The sequence below is a fragment of the Peromyscus californicus genome, unplaced genomic scaffold, assembly GCF_007827085.1.
Source record: "Peromyscus californicus insignis strain IS unplaced genomic scaffold, ASM782708v3 Scaffold_7__1_contigs__length_154581171, whole genome shotgun sequence".
NCBI lineage: Eukaryota > Metazoa > Chordata > Mammalia > Rodentia > Cricetidae > Peromyscus > Peromyscus californicus.
Window position 1 is genome coordinate 39945643 of NW_026294595.1, and position 16899 is coordinate 39962541.

General features: G+C 39.4%; 1 protein-coding gene across 1 annotated transcript in view; it reads right to left on the reverse strand.

Moving 5' to 3' along the window:
- Positions 1-16899, reverse strand: part of Ifih1 (interferon induced with helicase C domain 1) — a 53564-nt gene that overhangs the window by 24054 nt on the left and 12611 nt on the right. The window contains exons 3-4 of the mRNA XM_052725667.1: positions 13985-14137; positions 1804-1908 (exon numbers count right to left, since the gene is read on the reverse strand). Of these exons, the coding sequence (XP_052581627.1) occupies positions 1804-1908; positions 13985-14137 (258 nt within the window). The remainder of the gene's footprint in view (positions 1-1803; positions 1909-13984; positions 14138-16899) is intronic.

The following is a 16899-nucleotide window of genomic DNA, read 5'->3' on the forward strand; positions in this document are numbered from 1 at the left end:
TATTAAACTATCCAATATGCATTTAACCTTTCACCAATTTACCAAAAGCTTTTGTTAAATGACTTCTGTACAGCTTTAGGATGTACCCAGGGGTCAAATATTTCATAAATGTTATCATTTCAGAATTTTACTGCCCACTATACAAAATCCTTCTTTGCTTTTAAACACTGATCCATCTAGACCTTGAAGGGCATCCCTGGAAAATGTGCTTGCCTTTAAAAAATGTTATTTGCTTTTGAAAATGTATTTGCTTTTTAAAAGTAGGCTGTGCTCAGATTTATCATGTCTTTCATGCCACATTGAAGACTAAAAATCAGCAAATACATTTGCTAACAGCTCTAAGTAGGCAAAATGCCCTGCAAATAGAGGATGTGTTTTAGATATTTATTGAATGAATGAATATTGTTGAAAAGCCCTTCCTTAGGCAAATACAAATTAGGATAGGGCAAAGCAGCTTAAAACAACCCATATGGACCGTAACTATCAGCTAGAGTATATTTAGAGTTCTAGCTTCGGTGACTTACAGTAGAAGTGGTAAGTATTAAATTTAACTCTTTCATAACAAAGACAGAAAATCAAATTTGATCCGTGTGGGGAACTTAACACTGACCGCACCGAACAGAAAACGAACTGACCCCCTTTAACAACCAAGTCATGACTGACATTTGGTGAGCTAGCTTTCCTCACACTAACTTGTAAAGGATGCAGCAGTGCCACTGGGAAGGGGGAAAACATGCATAAATAGAAGCACGGTGTAATTCGACTTCAAAAGCTTTTAAGGCAGATAACCATCCTTACGCAAAAATCTTTTCCCTTGTTGTTGATTTATATTTCCATAAATCTGACAGTGCAAAACCATAGGAATCACACAGTACTTTCTAAGTAGAAATCCAATCACAAAGAATAAGATAACTTATTTCTTAATTTGTCAGTTTTCCTTTGGTCCCCAGCTGGCTCATTGCCAAGTGGTTTTATTTATTAATTTTTGCAATGCATACATTTTTTCCAAAACTTTTAGGCAAACACAGAAAGGTGAATCATAGACATCAGTAACTCATCGGCTGCAGTCGAAAGATGTGAACCCTCTAGCTCTTTGTAATCACACATTCAAGAGATAGAATGGGATCATTTGGATCAATCAAACAGACAAGTTAGGAAGTCTGATTAGAGGAAGTACCAATAGAAGTGGGGGATGCTGGAGGCAGGCATTCTCACTTCCTGCAGGTGGGAGAGGCAGCCAATACAGAGAGCAGTGTGGGACATACCTAGTCAAGCTTTCATTTAGTGATCAAAACACCATGTATGCTCTGCTGTGATTACATCCAAGTCAGAACTAACTTAGCTCTATGTGCGATTTCTAGACTCTCGTTTTAAGAGGCACCCTATTTATTATCTGTAGTCACATTACATCTGTTGGAAGTATTAATTTTCTGTCTTAGTACATTTTAAAATGAAGCCTAATCTGGGAAGGGGTAAATATACCAAACTCTACTAAGAATTTAAGCACAGTTAAATTAACTGAAATAGATCTCATGAAAGAATAGAAGACATGAGTCTATGAAATGTGACTTATGCCTGACCAAAAAGGCACATACTAGATCAAAATTAGAGTTTTCTTGTAAGACTTGAGCAAGTTATACTGTTAAAGAAAGTAAATGGCAAAGTTCCAACATGACTCGCTGTTGGAAAAATTTGCTTTAATTGCATAAATCCATTAGGGAGGCTATGAACAGCCCCCGTGCATTCCACTATATGGTGTCTTATTTCACACTTTTTCAGGTTTACACAACAGTTAGGCAGTACCTGAATCACTTCCCATGATGCCTGAATCACTGCCCATGTTGCTGTTATGTCCAAGACTTTCATCTAAGCAGCTGACACTTCCTTCTGCCAAACTTGTGTCTGATTCTGCAAAGGAAAACATTTTAAAATATTGAAAAAATATTTCTGAGAATAAACGTATTTTAGCTGCACACCTCTACAGCACACAGTACATACAGTTCAGTGCAAGTGGGGAAGGTACACCCAAGCAAGGATGAATAAAAGGTAAGAGTTTCACGCAGGCTACTCTAAACACATTCCGCTCTGGATGAGCAGCTGCTGGGAATGACTCAAATTCGCATTACCTGCCTACAGTAACACCCAACAGGAAAGTGAATGCGAATTCCTGCACATTTGTGGTTTGAATTATGTATCTTACCTGTACACATAAATTTTGTCTCTTGGAAAGAATTTCTAAGCTTAATAGCAGCTTTTAAACAAAATTATTTTGGAAACCATTGGTTTTTCTGTTTTTTGGTTTTTGTTTTGCGTATAAAGACAGTGGAATGCGCAAAGGAAAAAAAATTAATGAAGCATACAGACCTACTGACCAGTTATGAAATTAACATTTCAGAGATTAAATAAACATGAATTTAAAATCTCTAAAAGAATCTTCCCAAAGAGAATGTGACTGACGTTTGGCATTACATTTGCTAGAGCCTGAGAGTCTGGAAGTGTTTCTCTTTACTATAATTATATGAAGCCGCCATCAGCCGAGAGCATGCACGGCAAGTGTCTGCCCTTCACTGGATCCCAGTGCTGCTTTCAGTGGTCAGGGTCACTCTTTTTTGACAACCTTCTTTTTTACTGTTTATCTCCAAAGATGTATGCAGTCTCATCATCAAGGATCAGAACTAGCATTAAACTGGGAAATGTCAGGGCTCAGGAGCTCTTGAAGCTGACTTGGAACCAGAAAGATTTTGTGAAACTTGCTGTTCAGGTTGGTCCGACCCTAGGTACCTTTTACGTCAATTGGATGTAGTGTCATTTACCTTTTTTGATTTGATAACCACTGTGCAATACCAGATACAATAACCTGCTGGCAGAAGAGCTTAACTGAAATGAGAATCAAACGATTCTTGCATTACTAGGGCAGGCATCCCATTTCATAATGTTCTTATAATTATTTCTATTTCATCATATTTATAACTTGTTAGGCAATTTTCATTTCTTCTTAAACCTCTCAGAACACTAATAAATCATATTAAGATACCTATCAGTTATTTAAAACTACTATCAGTGCCACATTTTATAGCATTGAAATAAAACAAGCACATTCTGTGTTATCAGTACAACTTGAGGAGGAGAAGATGTACAGCTCCAAGTTATCAGTATGTTCTTTATGTTAAGTGGTTCACCATCCTGAGCCAGATGAACATAGGCTTCATTATGAAGATCACCCTTTTGTGGTTACTGAGTTTGACCAGTGTTTTCAGTTCTGCATGTAACCACTGCTCCAGTGAAGATGTCTCTGTCACCTTATAGGTCCCCTCAGTCTTTTTTGTCAGTGCCTTCCCGCTGTCCCCTGGCAATCACCGATCTGGTTTCCGGCCTCACGGATTTACCCTTTCCAGAGCGTCATGTAAGTGGATTCATGCAGTATGCAACCCTCCTTCACCTTAGAGTCCGGGATCTGAGAGGCATCCGTGCTTTGTGTGCACCCGTAATCCCTTGCTTTTTGTTATGGACTCTTGTCCCTATGGAATATTTTCTTGACAGGTAAAGGCATCTCCCCACAATTTGATTAAGTCATTTAGGTTGGACAATGTCATGGAATTTCAGCCCATGCCATCTATCAAACATGTAAGACACCGCCCTTAAAAAATCAGAAGCTGAGAAAGAAGTTGTACAAAAACTCTCAACGGACATACATACTGTTTTAGTATATTAGCACAACATAAATACACTAATGTGAAAATACTGTGCTTATCAGTTGTCATAGATTAACTCTGGAACTCGGAATCGAGGAATCCCTCATGATCACACGGGAAAACCTGTATCTCTCACAGAGAGATTTTAAATATGGCACTTTGCAATTCCCAGAGGTACGTCTTGTTAGAAGCTCAGAGGCGAGTGTGGGATAGAACTGTCAAGTCGGAGAGCGTTTTGGGCAGATGTACTGATGAAAAGAGAATATGATTTGTAAGGAAAAGGCAAGGTGTAAAATGAGATGGGAAAATGTCATTGCGAAGATAATTCCAGTTCTAGACATATAGGCCAAGATTTCTGTGGCAAAAAGTGAATTTCGACATACTCTCCATTTGTTATTTTAAATGTAGAATTGAGAGCTGAAGAGTGCACTGAAGTGGCTGGAAAAATGCCAGTAAATACAATCTAGAAATTGAATATTGTTACCAACAAATTTTCCAGTGAGTTTAGTTGAAATGGAAATAATATTTGATTTTCCACTTCATTTTCTAATCATTAGCAATTAAACTATAATCTTAAACTGACTCTTAGTGTATGTAAAGTCAGGAGTTCCCCCAGTTTTGTTCTAGTATACTAAGTTTGAGGTGGAGGATTTATACAGCATGTACAAATAATGTACTAATAATAGTATTGCTACAAAATACAGTGTGATTGATTGATTTCAATATTTGGGTTATGTAGATTTCACAATCAAATCTGCATTGTGTCAGAAGAACACTAAGATCAGAGCTTTCCCAGATATAATTCAAATTATGATATAGCATCATGTTCTACAGTAGATACACCCATTATCAACTCAATTTTATAGGTGAGAAACCAATATTCAGAGAGGTTAAATGACTTCTCCACGTCACTCAGCATCTCAGTGCTTTTTTTTTTTACCAATATCAAACATGGATAATGATTTGTGCGAAGCTTTGAAAGCTCTGTATCCTTGGTGCTAAAGGAAATGAAACTCACTTTAAAAAATTATTTTCCTTGTAATATCAAACTTTCCATAAAAATTAAACATTTTATCTTCCAAGAAACAAGTTAGAGAGATGTTTTCACTTTGCTAATATTTCTGACTCACGGATGGACACAAACTTTCTAGTCACTGGTCCACACTCCTTTTGCACACATCTTGAGAAGGGACGCTTCTGTCTTCACAGGCACAAAGTGAGTTACAGTAACTCTGTTAGAGATCACTGTAACAGTAACAAGGAGGGTAGAGAGCTGACTGCTTTGTCATTTAAAATGGATCTCTAAATGACAAATCTTCACCTCCTCACAATGAAAATATAGTTCCCTAAGCAGCAATTCTTTGTGCACTTATATTTGTTCTGATTCAGTAGCAATAGAGGTATTAAAAGAATTAAGTTTAATGATAAAGAAAATAGTATATCTCCAATAACACCGAAACTGCCTTCCCTGAAGGTTTTCTGTCTGAACTAAAAAAAAAAATCTCAAACATGAGTGCATCTACACACACACACACACACACACACACACACACACACACACACACACACACACACTCCGGAAAAGCAATATCAAGCAATGTGTTGTGTTGCAAAAGAAAAGACAAACCAAACCAAACACTGTTTTGAGTTTATGTACCAAACATTGACTTCCTACACTGGCTTTCTCAGGAGTCTCCTCTTTTTTCTTTGTACTTTTCAAGAAGTGGCAATCTGGAAGGTCCTAATATCCGGAGTCGTGTGTGTATCCTTTTAAAGAAGACATAGGAAATAGAGGGGCTGGAGGAGGCAGGGCTTTGCCATGAAGAGAACATGTGCCTTGGAGCCCAGCGAGGCTCCCATATCTGAATTCAGACACTACTCTCAGGTGGCTTGCTCTTATTTAGAAATATAGATAGTATCTTCTACAGTTTTAAAGTTTATTGTAAGAACTATCCTTTTAAATCGGGGGAAAGAGTTTTGAAGATAAATAAATCCAAACTCTTGTGGAGCTGCATTGGACATTGGACTCATAGTGTATAATGCGCTTAATTAATTTTTACACATGTCATCTTTTTCCTAAGGGAATTATTAAAGCCAGCTATGAAATAAATTTGAAAATGGCAGTCACTTCTATTAACATAATTGTCTATATCAAACTTATTTGAACCAAAGAAAATTACACTTGTTCAATTAAGAGATAGGATGGATTTTCAAAATAAAAAGTTAAAGAGTAAAAATTTCACAAATAAGATTTTGAAAAACAATAGCTTTACTTTCATTGACCGTAAATCTCTAAGAGAAGGCTGTAAATCGTGGGGGGCAAAAATCTCTTAATTTTGGAAACACATTTTGAATATTTTGGTAATAATCAAAAATATTAACTAAGATCTAAGAAATTTTGTATTTAATGTATTCTATATCTTAAATACTTTAAAAATATTTTAAAATCGTTTAGAAACCAGAAAATTTATAATAAAATATTGAAAGCGAAAACAGGGAAGGGGGTTGGCGAGTTTAGATTCATTTTAATGTAACGTCTGCCCTCTGCTGGAATGTAGTGGTATAGCAAGCAGTGAACAATACTGGGTTTTCTTCAAGGAGCTGGGCTTCCTTAGGAAAAACACAACTTTGCTTCCTTCTTTCCCTCCAGGTAGACTTTCTCCTAGCTTAGAAACTTACACTCTACAGATTCTATCTTTACATCCTCGCCGCAGTCCTTCACAGCTTCTCCTTGATGAAAAGTGGATTTACATTCTAGCAGGAAACAGCAGCGAAAAGGACTTCCATGTACCTTGGTGAAGAGCAATACTCCCTATTCTCTTCTTCCGGGAACTGGTGGGGACAGGGTCTGCACCTTCCTGAATTTCGCCTTCCATGGTAGTCTTAATTATGACCTCGCTGTGTACTTGAACATCAGCCTACTTCCCTACAGTTTCAGAATCCTCATGTCAAACATTATCCCGAAAGCTTGAAGCATGCCCTCATGTTGGCACTCGCTCAAGGCTGCACGGACCCCTAAAATGTGCTTACTTTCATACTACTAATAATATATATTTTCTTTTCTTTAGAAATAACAATCTTTTCTTTGAGAGGAAATAGATTACTTTTATTTTCGGCTCTATGTATATGGATCTACACACACGCTCACATTTTGGTCTGTCATAGTTCGCTCTGTGTGCCAGGGAACATGTGTTCCCGCAGAATGGAGAGAAGCCACCTCCACCCACCTTGCATATTCTCTCCTGGATCCAAGCTTCTAGGAAATGAGTTCCCCAAAGAGAAAAAAAAAATCTCTCTTAGAACCACAGGCCCACATGGCCGTCCGTGGAGCTCCTCTGCTCCTGTTTATAGAATTTTTTTTGTGCTGAAGTATTTCAGCTCGAATTAAATTTGAATCATGCGTAATGATGTTGGCTTAAATTGTATTGTCTCAGCCTGTTACCCTTTGCTCTGGGGTCTGCACACAGAGAGAAAGTTATTAAAATACAGAGTTGGGAGGGTGACTTACACCCACCAGAAGGGCGTATTCCTTCACTGTCACTAAACGATGCCCATGGCAGAATGTTCTAGAGTGGAGTCAATCATGACTGATGGTCTTGATAATCATACTACAAGTCTCGACAGGAGCAAGGACTAGGGACTGCAAGGACATCTTCTCCTCATGGGCAATGTCAAGCGGACAGTATGACACCCCTGAGCAATTCCTTATGAGCACTCTCAGAAAGGTCACGCAAATATTGTGGTGGTATTTTATAAATATCCAGACAAGGAATTGTTAATGTTAAGGGAGTTTTTGCCGTGGGAGAAGCAACTGGAGAACTTACTTAAGACAAACACATTAGTTCTCTTCGTCTTCGAGGTCTTAACTTTTGTTGCTGTCCTCTGCAATCCCTTCTCATCACATGTTCTGACACACTTTGAAATTTCTGGTAACTCCTTTTACTGGTGATGTTCACTCAGTCGGCAATGTTATCAGTAACCCCTGTCCACGTGTCTTCTGCTAACCCTCTAAAACTAGATCTTGTGGCTTTTCTTTCTTTTGTATTGATTTTCTGTGGATTACTGTCTCTTTGGGAGCATGTAACTTACACTTTTTAATCTAAATCATATAATTCTAAAATGAAATGAAACAGCTTGGTGCTTGGCTCCTCAACAACGTGACCTCATCAACTCACTACTTTCTTCCTGCTCTCCTAGCTTTTAGTTCTTGCACACGTCTCAGAATAGAGAAGGCAAGGTCTAATAATCAAACTAAAATACAAAATCGTCACTTCGTTACAACACTGCTAAAATTTTGTATTTGTAGTTTTAAACTGTCATGGAAATAAACCCAGTCTGTGCTAACTACACACTAGAAATGCACTGCACACTTTTCTTTCTGACGAAATAGCCATGGCCTTGTCCTTGCAGTGTGAGTGATTGACTGACAGCCCTTCCAGGAATGCTGTGCAATTGTGAGTCACATAACATGCTGAATTTGAAAAGAACATAAGATCCTATATAAGCATCAATTTCAACATATTCAGATTTCTTCCTTTCCCCTCCGTCTCCCTTCAAATTCCTATCTACCCTTAAATGACCTCAGTAGTACTGCAAGTTCTTAGCAGTCAATGATAACTAAATTTTGGGAAATATAAAGGATGGCTCACTTAATTTGAGCCAATTCTGAAAAAATAATATAGTGTTACAGTAATGATCTTCCTTTAGCTTCAAATGCTGTGGCATTTATTTCTAAAGAACCTAAAAATCACTAGATTTTCTACAGGGTAGTGATATGGAGCATTATTTTGATCCTTAAGTGCAAGGATAAATTTTGTGATACTTTCACAGAAATAAGTATAGACCAAACCTAAGATTGGACTTTTGTCTATAAAAAGGAAAAACAAAACAATAACAACAACAACAAAAAAGTGTTGTGACAGATTGGACCAGGGAGAAAGAGGCTGTTTTATAAAGGTCAATTTTTAAACCCCTCCTACAGAACATGATCTATGCAAAATATATCCACAATATATTCCAAAGCATAATGTCACCGGATAAACCTAAGGAGTTGAACATATGGGGGAATGAAAAAGAAGGTATTACAGTCTGAAAACAAGCAGGTTGGTGAGCTCATTAGCTGGGGTGGAATTTTAAAATCTTCACGTGAACGAATATATAAATCAAAATATACACATGCGTTCTGGGTCATGCGCACTGTGTATTCACACATGGCACGCTAGTTGCATTATAATTTTCCACACTGGAACAGAGAAATCCTTTCTCTTTATAAATGTCAAAGCGCCCTCTGCTGACCATCCTGAGGTACTTGCATTTCTAGGGTCCAAACAAGGCTCTCTAATAGATCCATAAGAGAAGCTTCAGGATTTGTGGATAGTGTTCAGTGCTACACAAGTGTTTCTTCCAAACTCAATAGCGTTTTCTTAGTTTGAAATCTCATTTACTATACTTTTATTTTACCATAGTACTTTACTTCCTAAAATACAATAATAAAAAACTCTATGTAAAAAGTAAGTACGCACTCGTTTTGACAAAGCAGTAACATATTTAGAAACGACTCCTTATTTTCTCTGTAAGTGTACAAAATTAAAACAATCCAGGGAATGGGTTAAGTCCCTTTGGAATCTTCCATGTAAGTATGGTCTAAGGAAACGTCAAAATTCTGTGATATTTTCTTGCTCTAAAATGGCCGGTAGCTTCAGAGAGCAGAAGTGCCATACCCATCATTACAACCACACTGACCGTTCCAAAATGCAGTGCAGCTGCTGTGTTAATTTAGGAAAAATGCAACTTAAAAAAAAACTGGTTTATTTTAATTAATAACTGCATTTCAAGGAGGGGGAGACCCTCTCTCTTAAACATGCTTCTTTAGTTGTGAGAATGTCACACAGGTGCACAATACGATTACTCCCCATCTCTTCCTCATGCTTCTGCTGAATCCTCATGTCTTCCTCAATGTGTCTTCTCCCCTACTTCATGTGAGGTGTGTGTGTGTGTGTGTGTGTGTGTGTGTGTGTGTGTGTGTGTGTGTGCGTGTGTGTGCGTGATTCCATTCAGTGCTATCCATTTTAAGCTGGAAGCAGACTACTCTGAACAGGAAATGAATAGAAAACTAGAAATGCCAACTGCAGTAGAAGTTTTCACCAACCCCCCAAAAGTGCCGAGAAGCTGAAAGAAACTACCTTCTAGAACTTTCCACTAGAGAATTCCAGTCTTTCACCCTTATAAGGGAGGATAAATGTCATTAAAATTGGTCTGGTATGAGACACTGTTCCTGACTGGTGAGGTGTAAAAGCCACTCCAAAAGATTCTTCATGTAAAAGCTACTTAGTTGATAGACTTACATGCAACAAACTACCATGAACTGAAAAGAAGGAAGGAAGGAAGGAAGGAAGGAAGGAAGGAAGGAAGGAAGGAAGGAAGGAAAGAAAGAAAGAAAGAAAGAAAGAAAGAAAGAAAGAAAGAAGGAAAGAAAGAAAGAAAGAAGGAAAGAAAGAAAGAAAGCCAGAACTGAAAAGAAGGAAGGAAGGAAGGAAGGAAGGAAAGAAGGAAAGAAAGAAAGAAAGAAAGAAAGAAAGAAAGAAAGAAAGAAAGAAAGAAAGAAAGAAAGCCAGCAAGCTGGTTCAGAAAGATAAGAAACATCCTGATCCAAAATTCCGAACTTCTCTTATCTTTTGTCTGCACATAAAAAAAAAATCCACATTTACAGAAATTGTGCAGCTTAAGAAACAATTTTTATGTTACTTTAGCTACTACTGGACATTTTAACCCATCATGTTAGAACTCAAAATAAATACACAAGGTCAATGTCTTTATCCATAAGCTGCACATACCTTTATGCAAGTATACATCAGAAACTGTGGCATGCTTTTGCATATATTTTAACTTTTACTTCTTAGAATGACTAGATAGGCAAAATCCTCTATTAAATTTCGCAATAAATATTGTGATCAAAGTAACTCCCTGAGTGGGACACAGAGCTCAGTGGCAGAGCATTTGCCCAGCACGAGAGAGGCCAAAAAATCTAATCATCAGCAACACAAAATGAAAAACCAAACAACAAGTCACTTCTCTGGGCTAATGGCCCTTCACAAGTTGTTTTGTTTTGTTTGTCTGTTGGTCATTCTCGGTTCATAAGAGCAAGAACATGAGCAGAAACCAGGAATAACTCCGAGCCACTTATCAGCTGCTGTGTCTAAAGCAAAGCTCTGGAGCCAAGGTGTCATGTCTTCGTAAGCAAATCACCCCTTGCCATTGCATTAGATAGGCCCAGAAGGTTAAGACTGATCTGTTCACAGATGTAGGCACCAGCAGGCCCTTCAGGGGAGAAGACCCTGGCTGGAGTTTGAGATGCCCATCCAGCTTACTGTACCACCACAGGCTGTCTTACTAACACAAATGCAAATATTCTGCCCTTGCCCTTCCATTGCACCTGCTGTAGGCTTAGCCCTGGGGTGAATTGTGTGACTGACATCATCACAGAGTGAGAAGCTTTTCCAGGGCTGGGATCTATTCCGCTGTGTTCCTCACTGTGTGCACGAGATTGAATAGGAGGTCTGGTACATAGAGGAAGTCTGTGAGTTCTTCTGAAGTAGAAGAAGTGAAGGAAGGGAAGAGAGGCAGAGGGGTCAATGTGAAGGAAGGGCAGGGAGGTAAGGCTATCAAAAGGTAAAAGCAAAACCAAACCAACAGGAAAATACAACCCAGCCTTTCCATTCACTAAGGCCGTAACACCTTCCATCCGTAAGACCCATATTTTCTAACAGGGTTCATGTCAAACTTAAGAAAATTAATCCTTATATTAAAGAATAACGGAGAAATGTTAAGTTCTGGCCTTGATGTTGCCCACTTGGGAACTCAGGCTGGACAACCGCAAGCTGATGAGTGCTGTTTGAGACGCAGGCTCATCTCCCAGCCTCAGCTCAGACGTCGTCAGCTCTTCCCAATGTGGATTTCTAAGGCTGCCTGTGACGCCCAGCTATGTCAGGTGGCACACAGAGACTGTTTGGTAACTCCTGGGGTCCCCACATCTGGATTTGACTTTCCTGTAGAACCAGGGCTTCTGACGGAAGGCCTAGGCACTCACTCAGTGGAGAAGACAAAGCCTGCAGATCTAAATGCTTCACTAGTCTAGGCCTTAAAACCTCGCTGCTGCATGTGTGGCTGGGACCGCGCGCAGCAGGGGCCTGTGAGCTTGTGACAAAAGGGAGCTCTCAAGCCGTACCCTGTATTTCGACCAGACCCCCTCCACCAGTGGTTCATTTGACCATGAGAGCCTCCCAGCTATGAACTATCGCATTGCAAAAACCGAAGACACATTGTTATAATGACATGGAAAGACAAGTATGCGGGTTCTTTTCTATACAGGAAAACTGAACAGGAAAACAAGTCACCCCGAAAAAAGGAATTTCTAGGGACTAGAAAGGGAAAAGAACACACAGTGTGCACACACATAGAAATTTCACAATGAATCCCATTAACTTGTACAATTAATATGCATTAATAATTATAAGTTTAAAAACTAAATACTACAAACAGGGTTAAAAAAGCATACAAGCCATAAAAATGATAGGCCGGGCGGTGGTGGCGCACGCCTTTAATCCCAGCACTCAGGAGGCAGAGCCAGGCGGATCTCTGTGAGTTCGAGGCCAGCCTGGTCTCCAAAGCGAGTTCCAGGAAAGGCGCAAAGCTACACAGAGAAACCCTGTCTCGAAAAAACCAAAAAAAAAAAAAAAAAAAAAGCATACAAGCCATAAAAATGATATTATTGATGAGACCGATAATATATATATATATATATATATATATGTATATGTAGTTCATATGAACAAGGAGAAAAATACAAATGCCTCAACATAGAAGATGACATGTACTCAAAGAGGAGGGATTTGAAAAAAAAAGTGCAAATCAGAAAAAAATTCAAATCCGTATTCAAATATCAAAATATCGAATTTTATTGTAGCCTAATTGGCCGAGGCTGGAAATGATGTCAGCACACCTACAGAAAGGGCTTGAGGGAAATAGGCACTCCTTGAGGGGAGAACATGTAAATCAGTGTATATTCCTACAGTGAGAGCTGACACTAAGTATCAAATGTGCTAAAACTGGATAAATCATTTGACCCAGAAATTCCAATTATGTATGTTTTTAATGAGTCAAGCGTGACATCAGTGCAGAGGACTAAAGGCATTGTTCGTGATGTAGTAATTTGGGAGGACGCTCTGTGGCAACACTTGGTTAATTGCGTCCAAATGGTGTTACTGTTATTATTCAGTCAGTAAAAACCCCGAGAAACCCGAAAATGAATACAGGAGACATTACAGTCCCGCACACAGGTATGCAGAAAGACTGGCCGGAGGCGTCCCAAATGTTACCCATAATGCATAGTGTGGGAACATGGGTGGCTTCAGAGTGCCTTCCTATGCATTCCAAATTTGCTGCGGTGTGGCTTCATTGCGTCTTTAAACAGAAATAGTGCACTAGGAGAGCCAGCGCAAGCTAGTTTAGACTAGGGTGTAATGGCAAACTGGAACATTTTTAGGAAGTTTGTGAGACACAGCTATTTTTACAAGTTAGATTGTGCAAATACACAATTTCACAAATTTCAAAGGTAGGAAATACTTAAAAACATCACTGATTGTTCATCTGCCTGGATTCCACTGTACTCGTTTTTTTCATAAAGCTAAAATTATGATTACATCATTTCTTCCTCTTCCCTCCAACTGGCCCCCTCCTTCTGAAATTCATGACATCTTATTCTAGAACTATTTTTGTTACACACACACACACACACACACTGAATAAATATAGAAATACAGCCTGAGAGTCTGTTTAATGTTGCTTGGATCTATGTTTTTAGGGCTGACCATTTGGTATTGGATAACCCAGTGGGGGTTCATCCATGAGAAACGAGTATTAATTCTCCCTCTCTTTAGTCATTAATTGTCTGTAGCTCTTCATCATCGGTGTATTTGAAAATAATTTGGAAACCATGAAAGATAAGCACACACCAAAGTCAGCTGACATAGTAGAATGACCACACATTTCTTAGAAAGTGAAATTAGAAGAAAATATGTTCATATTCCTAATAGTAACATTATATCCATTTAAAAATATTTAAACCTAAGAGTAACCGCTTTAATTTAATCTTCTCTAAAATAGTATTTTAACAAAAACTCTCACTAGTAGCAGTGTCCCCTTGTGTTTCATAAGGTCCTGGTGTCATAGTGTCCCTACTGATTCTTCTGGAGGGAATAGTTATTATACACAGGGCACTTTCCTGTGTCAAGTACCTGTGGTCACAGAAGCGTCTGCAAAGGAGGCCTCTGTGTGCAAAGAAGAATTCTCTGTGTCCCAGGCCTCTGTCTCTGGGCTCGACTCGTCTTGAGTGGACAGAATGGACTCATTAGCTTCAGGCCCATCTTCGTGGGACAAATTCTCCAAGTCTGTGAACAGTGAGGGCTAGATGTAAATGACAAGGCAACACAGGTTTCTACACAGTGTGTACGGACGACATTGGTATTCTGAAAATAAAACAGCGGTCTGTTTCCCATCCACTGTATATTCTTTCAAACATTGACATTTCAAAAGACCTAGCACATGGTACTGCGGTGTAACACAATGAAACATATTTTTACTTTTAACATGACTACAGTTGAGTCTTTGTATAACAATAGAATTTCATATAAAAAAAAGGCAAGCTAACTAAGAACTAACCAAAGCACAAGGTAAGTGAGATGGCTTCCGGTCTGACCATGGTCTTTGGGAAGTCACTCACTGACTTGATGACTTCAAGCTATGTTTAAGGCTGAATTAATAGAAATGCAAATGGGGTGGCTTTCTTTAGCTGCTACTTGCCATTTTGTTCCTGCCTCCATGTTCATGAGATGTACATCTGCTTTAATGTCAGACTGAATCCGTGTGTTCTGGATTCCTGGGGATTTTTTTTTTAATTGAATGAAATAGTCTATTTTCTCCACTTTCCCATTTTGCCTTCCTGCTCTTTAGCCTCCAGCACACGGGGGTATCCAAGCTGCAGCCTGCTGGCCACGTGTACAGCCAGATGCAAGAGGGAGCTTAGGAAGGCAATGCAACATAAACTCATAAACCTACTTAATACATTATGAGATTTATTTATTTTTTTTTTTTGCAGGGGGAAGGGGGCCTTTTTTATGGCTCCAGTTCAGTGTCCTCAGCATGTGTTTCATAGACGGCAGTGCTATGTGTGTTGCAATGTTAAAAGGCTGGACACACGGAAGAGGGAAACTTAGGAAAATCAAGAGTTTCTATTCCCTGTGAAACTTCAGTCTGTCAGGGGAGTCTGAGGTCTTAAATACATTCTTAAAGTGTCTTTTCAGATTGGCCCACTCTAGACAGCATGGGGAAACCCATCCAGCCTGGCATGGAGAATTCCCTGAGGAAAATGACTGTGGCTTCAGACGAAGTTAAATTGACAATGTTTCTAACTAGCTACTAGCCATTACATGACTGTCCTGCCCCTCTGCACACTGGTTACTCTAGGACATCAGATCCCATGGCCTGACGACATCCGGCCACTCCACCAGCACCTAATTCGTGGTCCTTCCCTGCACAATACCTGGCTGCTGGTTCTTCTGGCTACACAGGCTATCACATGGTGCAGAACTTCCTGTCAGCCCTGAAAGGTTACAGAAGCCAGGGGATTCCCTGAAGACACCCCCAAGACTCTCCCTGGCTCATTACCCTATTCAGGAAGGCCCTCCCTTTATTCCTACATCAAGCTCCTCTTCTTAATGAAGTCCCTCTGTGGTTGAAAGGGAAGCCCCGTCTTTCGTTTAAAGTCTGTTACACTATTTCCTGCACATTGTACTGTTGTCTTCTGTGGTCTCCGACCTCAAGGCTCAGTCACGGTCTTGAGGCCTTTTCTACTAATAAACCTCATTCCTGAATGAGTAGCCGATAACAGTTGGGGACCTCTTCTTGTTCTTTCTGTGACAGTTACTAAGGTTTAAAATTATGATGGTCAGGAGCTGGAGAGGTGGCTCAGTGATTTAGAGCACTTGCTGCTCTTTCAGTGGACACAGATTTGATTCCTAGCACCCACATGGTGGCTCACAACTGTCTGTAACTCCAGGGATCCTTTCTTTTGACCTCCTGGGGCACCAGGCATGCAAGTGGTGCACAGACTTACACTCATACATATAAAATTAAATACATAATAAAAGGTTAAAATAGTCTTTCTACTTAATACTTACCCCAAAGCCATTTATATATATTGGATAATTTACTTCTCAAAATAACCTGGCTGGTAACCGATATTATTATCTCCCTTTCATAGACAAAGTGAAATCCAAAGATGTCTGGTACCTGACCAAAGGTAACAGGTTCAGGGAAAGAGCCAGGAGCATATAAGCATACGGATTTCAGGCATGCAGTCCTCTACCATGGACTGACCCTATTCACATCATATGTAACACTCTGTGTGACTGACCTTATCTACATCATGTATGAGACTCTGTGTGACTGACCTTTTCTACATCATATGTGAGACTCTGTGTGACTGACCCAATCTACATCATATGTGAGACTCTGTGTGACTAACCCAATCTACATTATATGTGAGACTCTGTGTGACTAACCCAATCTACATTATATGTGAGACTCTGTGTGACTAACCCAATCTACATTATATGTGAGACTCTGTGTGACTGACCCAATCTACATCATATGTGAGACTCTGTGTGACTGACCCTATCTACATCATGTGTGAGACTCTGTGTGACTGACCCAATCTACATTATATGTGAGACTCTGTGTGACTAACCCAATCTACATTATATGTGAGACTCTGTGTGACTGACCCAATCTACATCATGTGTGAGACTCTGTGTGACTGACCCAATCTACATCATGTGTGAGACTCTGTGTGACTGACCCAATCTACATCATATGTGAGACTCTGTGTGACTGACCTTATCTACATCATGTGTGAGACTCTGTGTGACTGACCTTTTCGACATCATATGTGAGACTCTGTGTGACTGACCCAATCTACATTATATGTGAGACTCTGTGTGACTAACCCAATCTACATTATATGTGAGACTTTGTGTGACTGACCTTTTCTACATCATATGTGAGACTCTGTGTGACTAACCCAATCTACATTATATGTGAGACTCTGTGTGACTGACCCAATCTACATCGTATGTGAGATTCTGTGTGACTG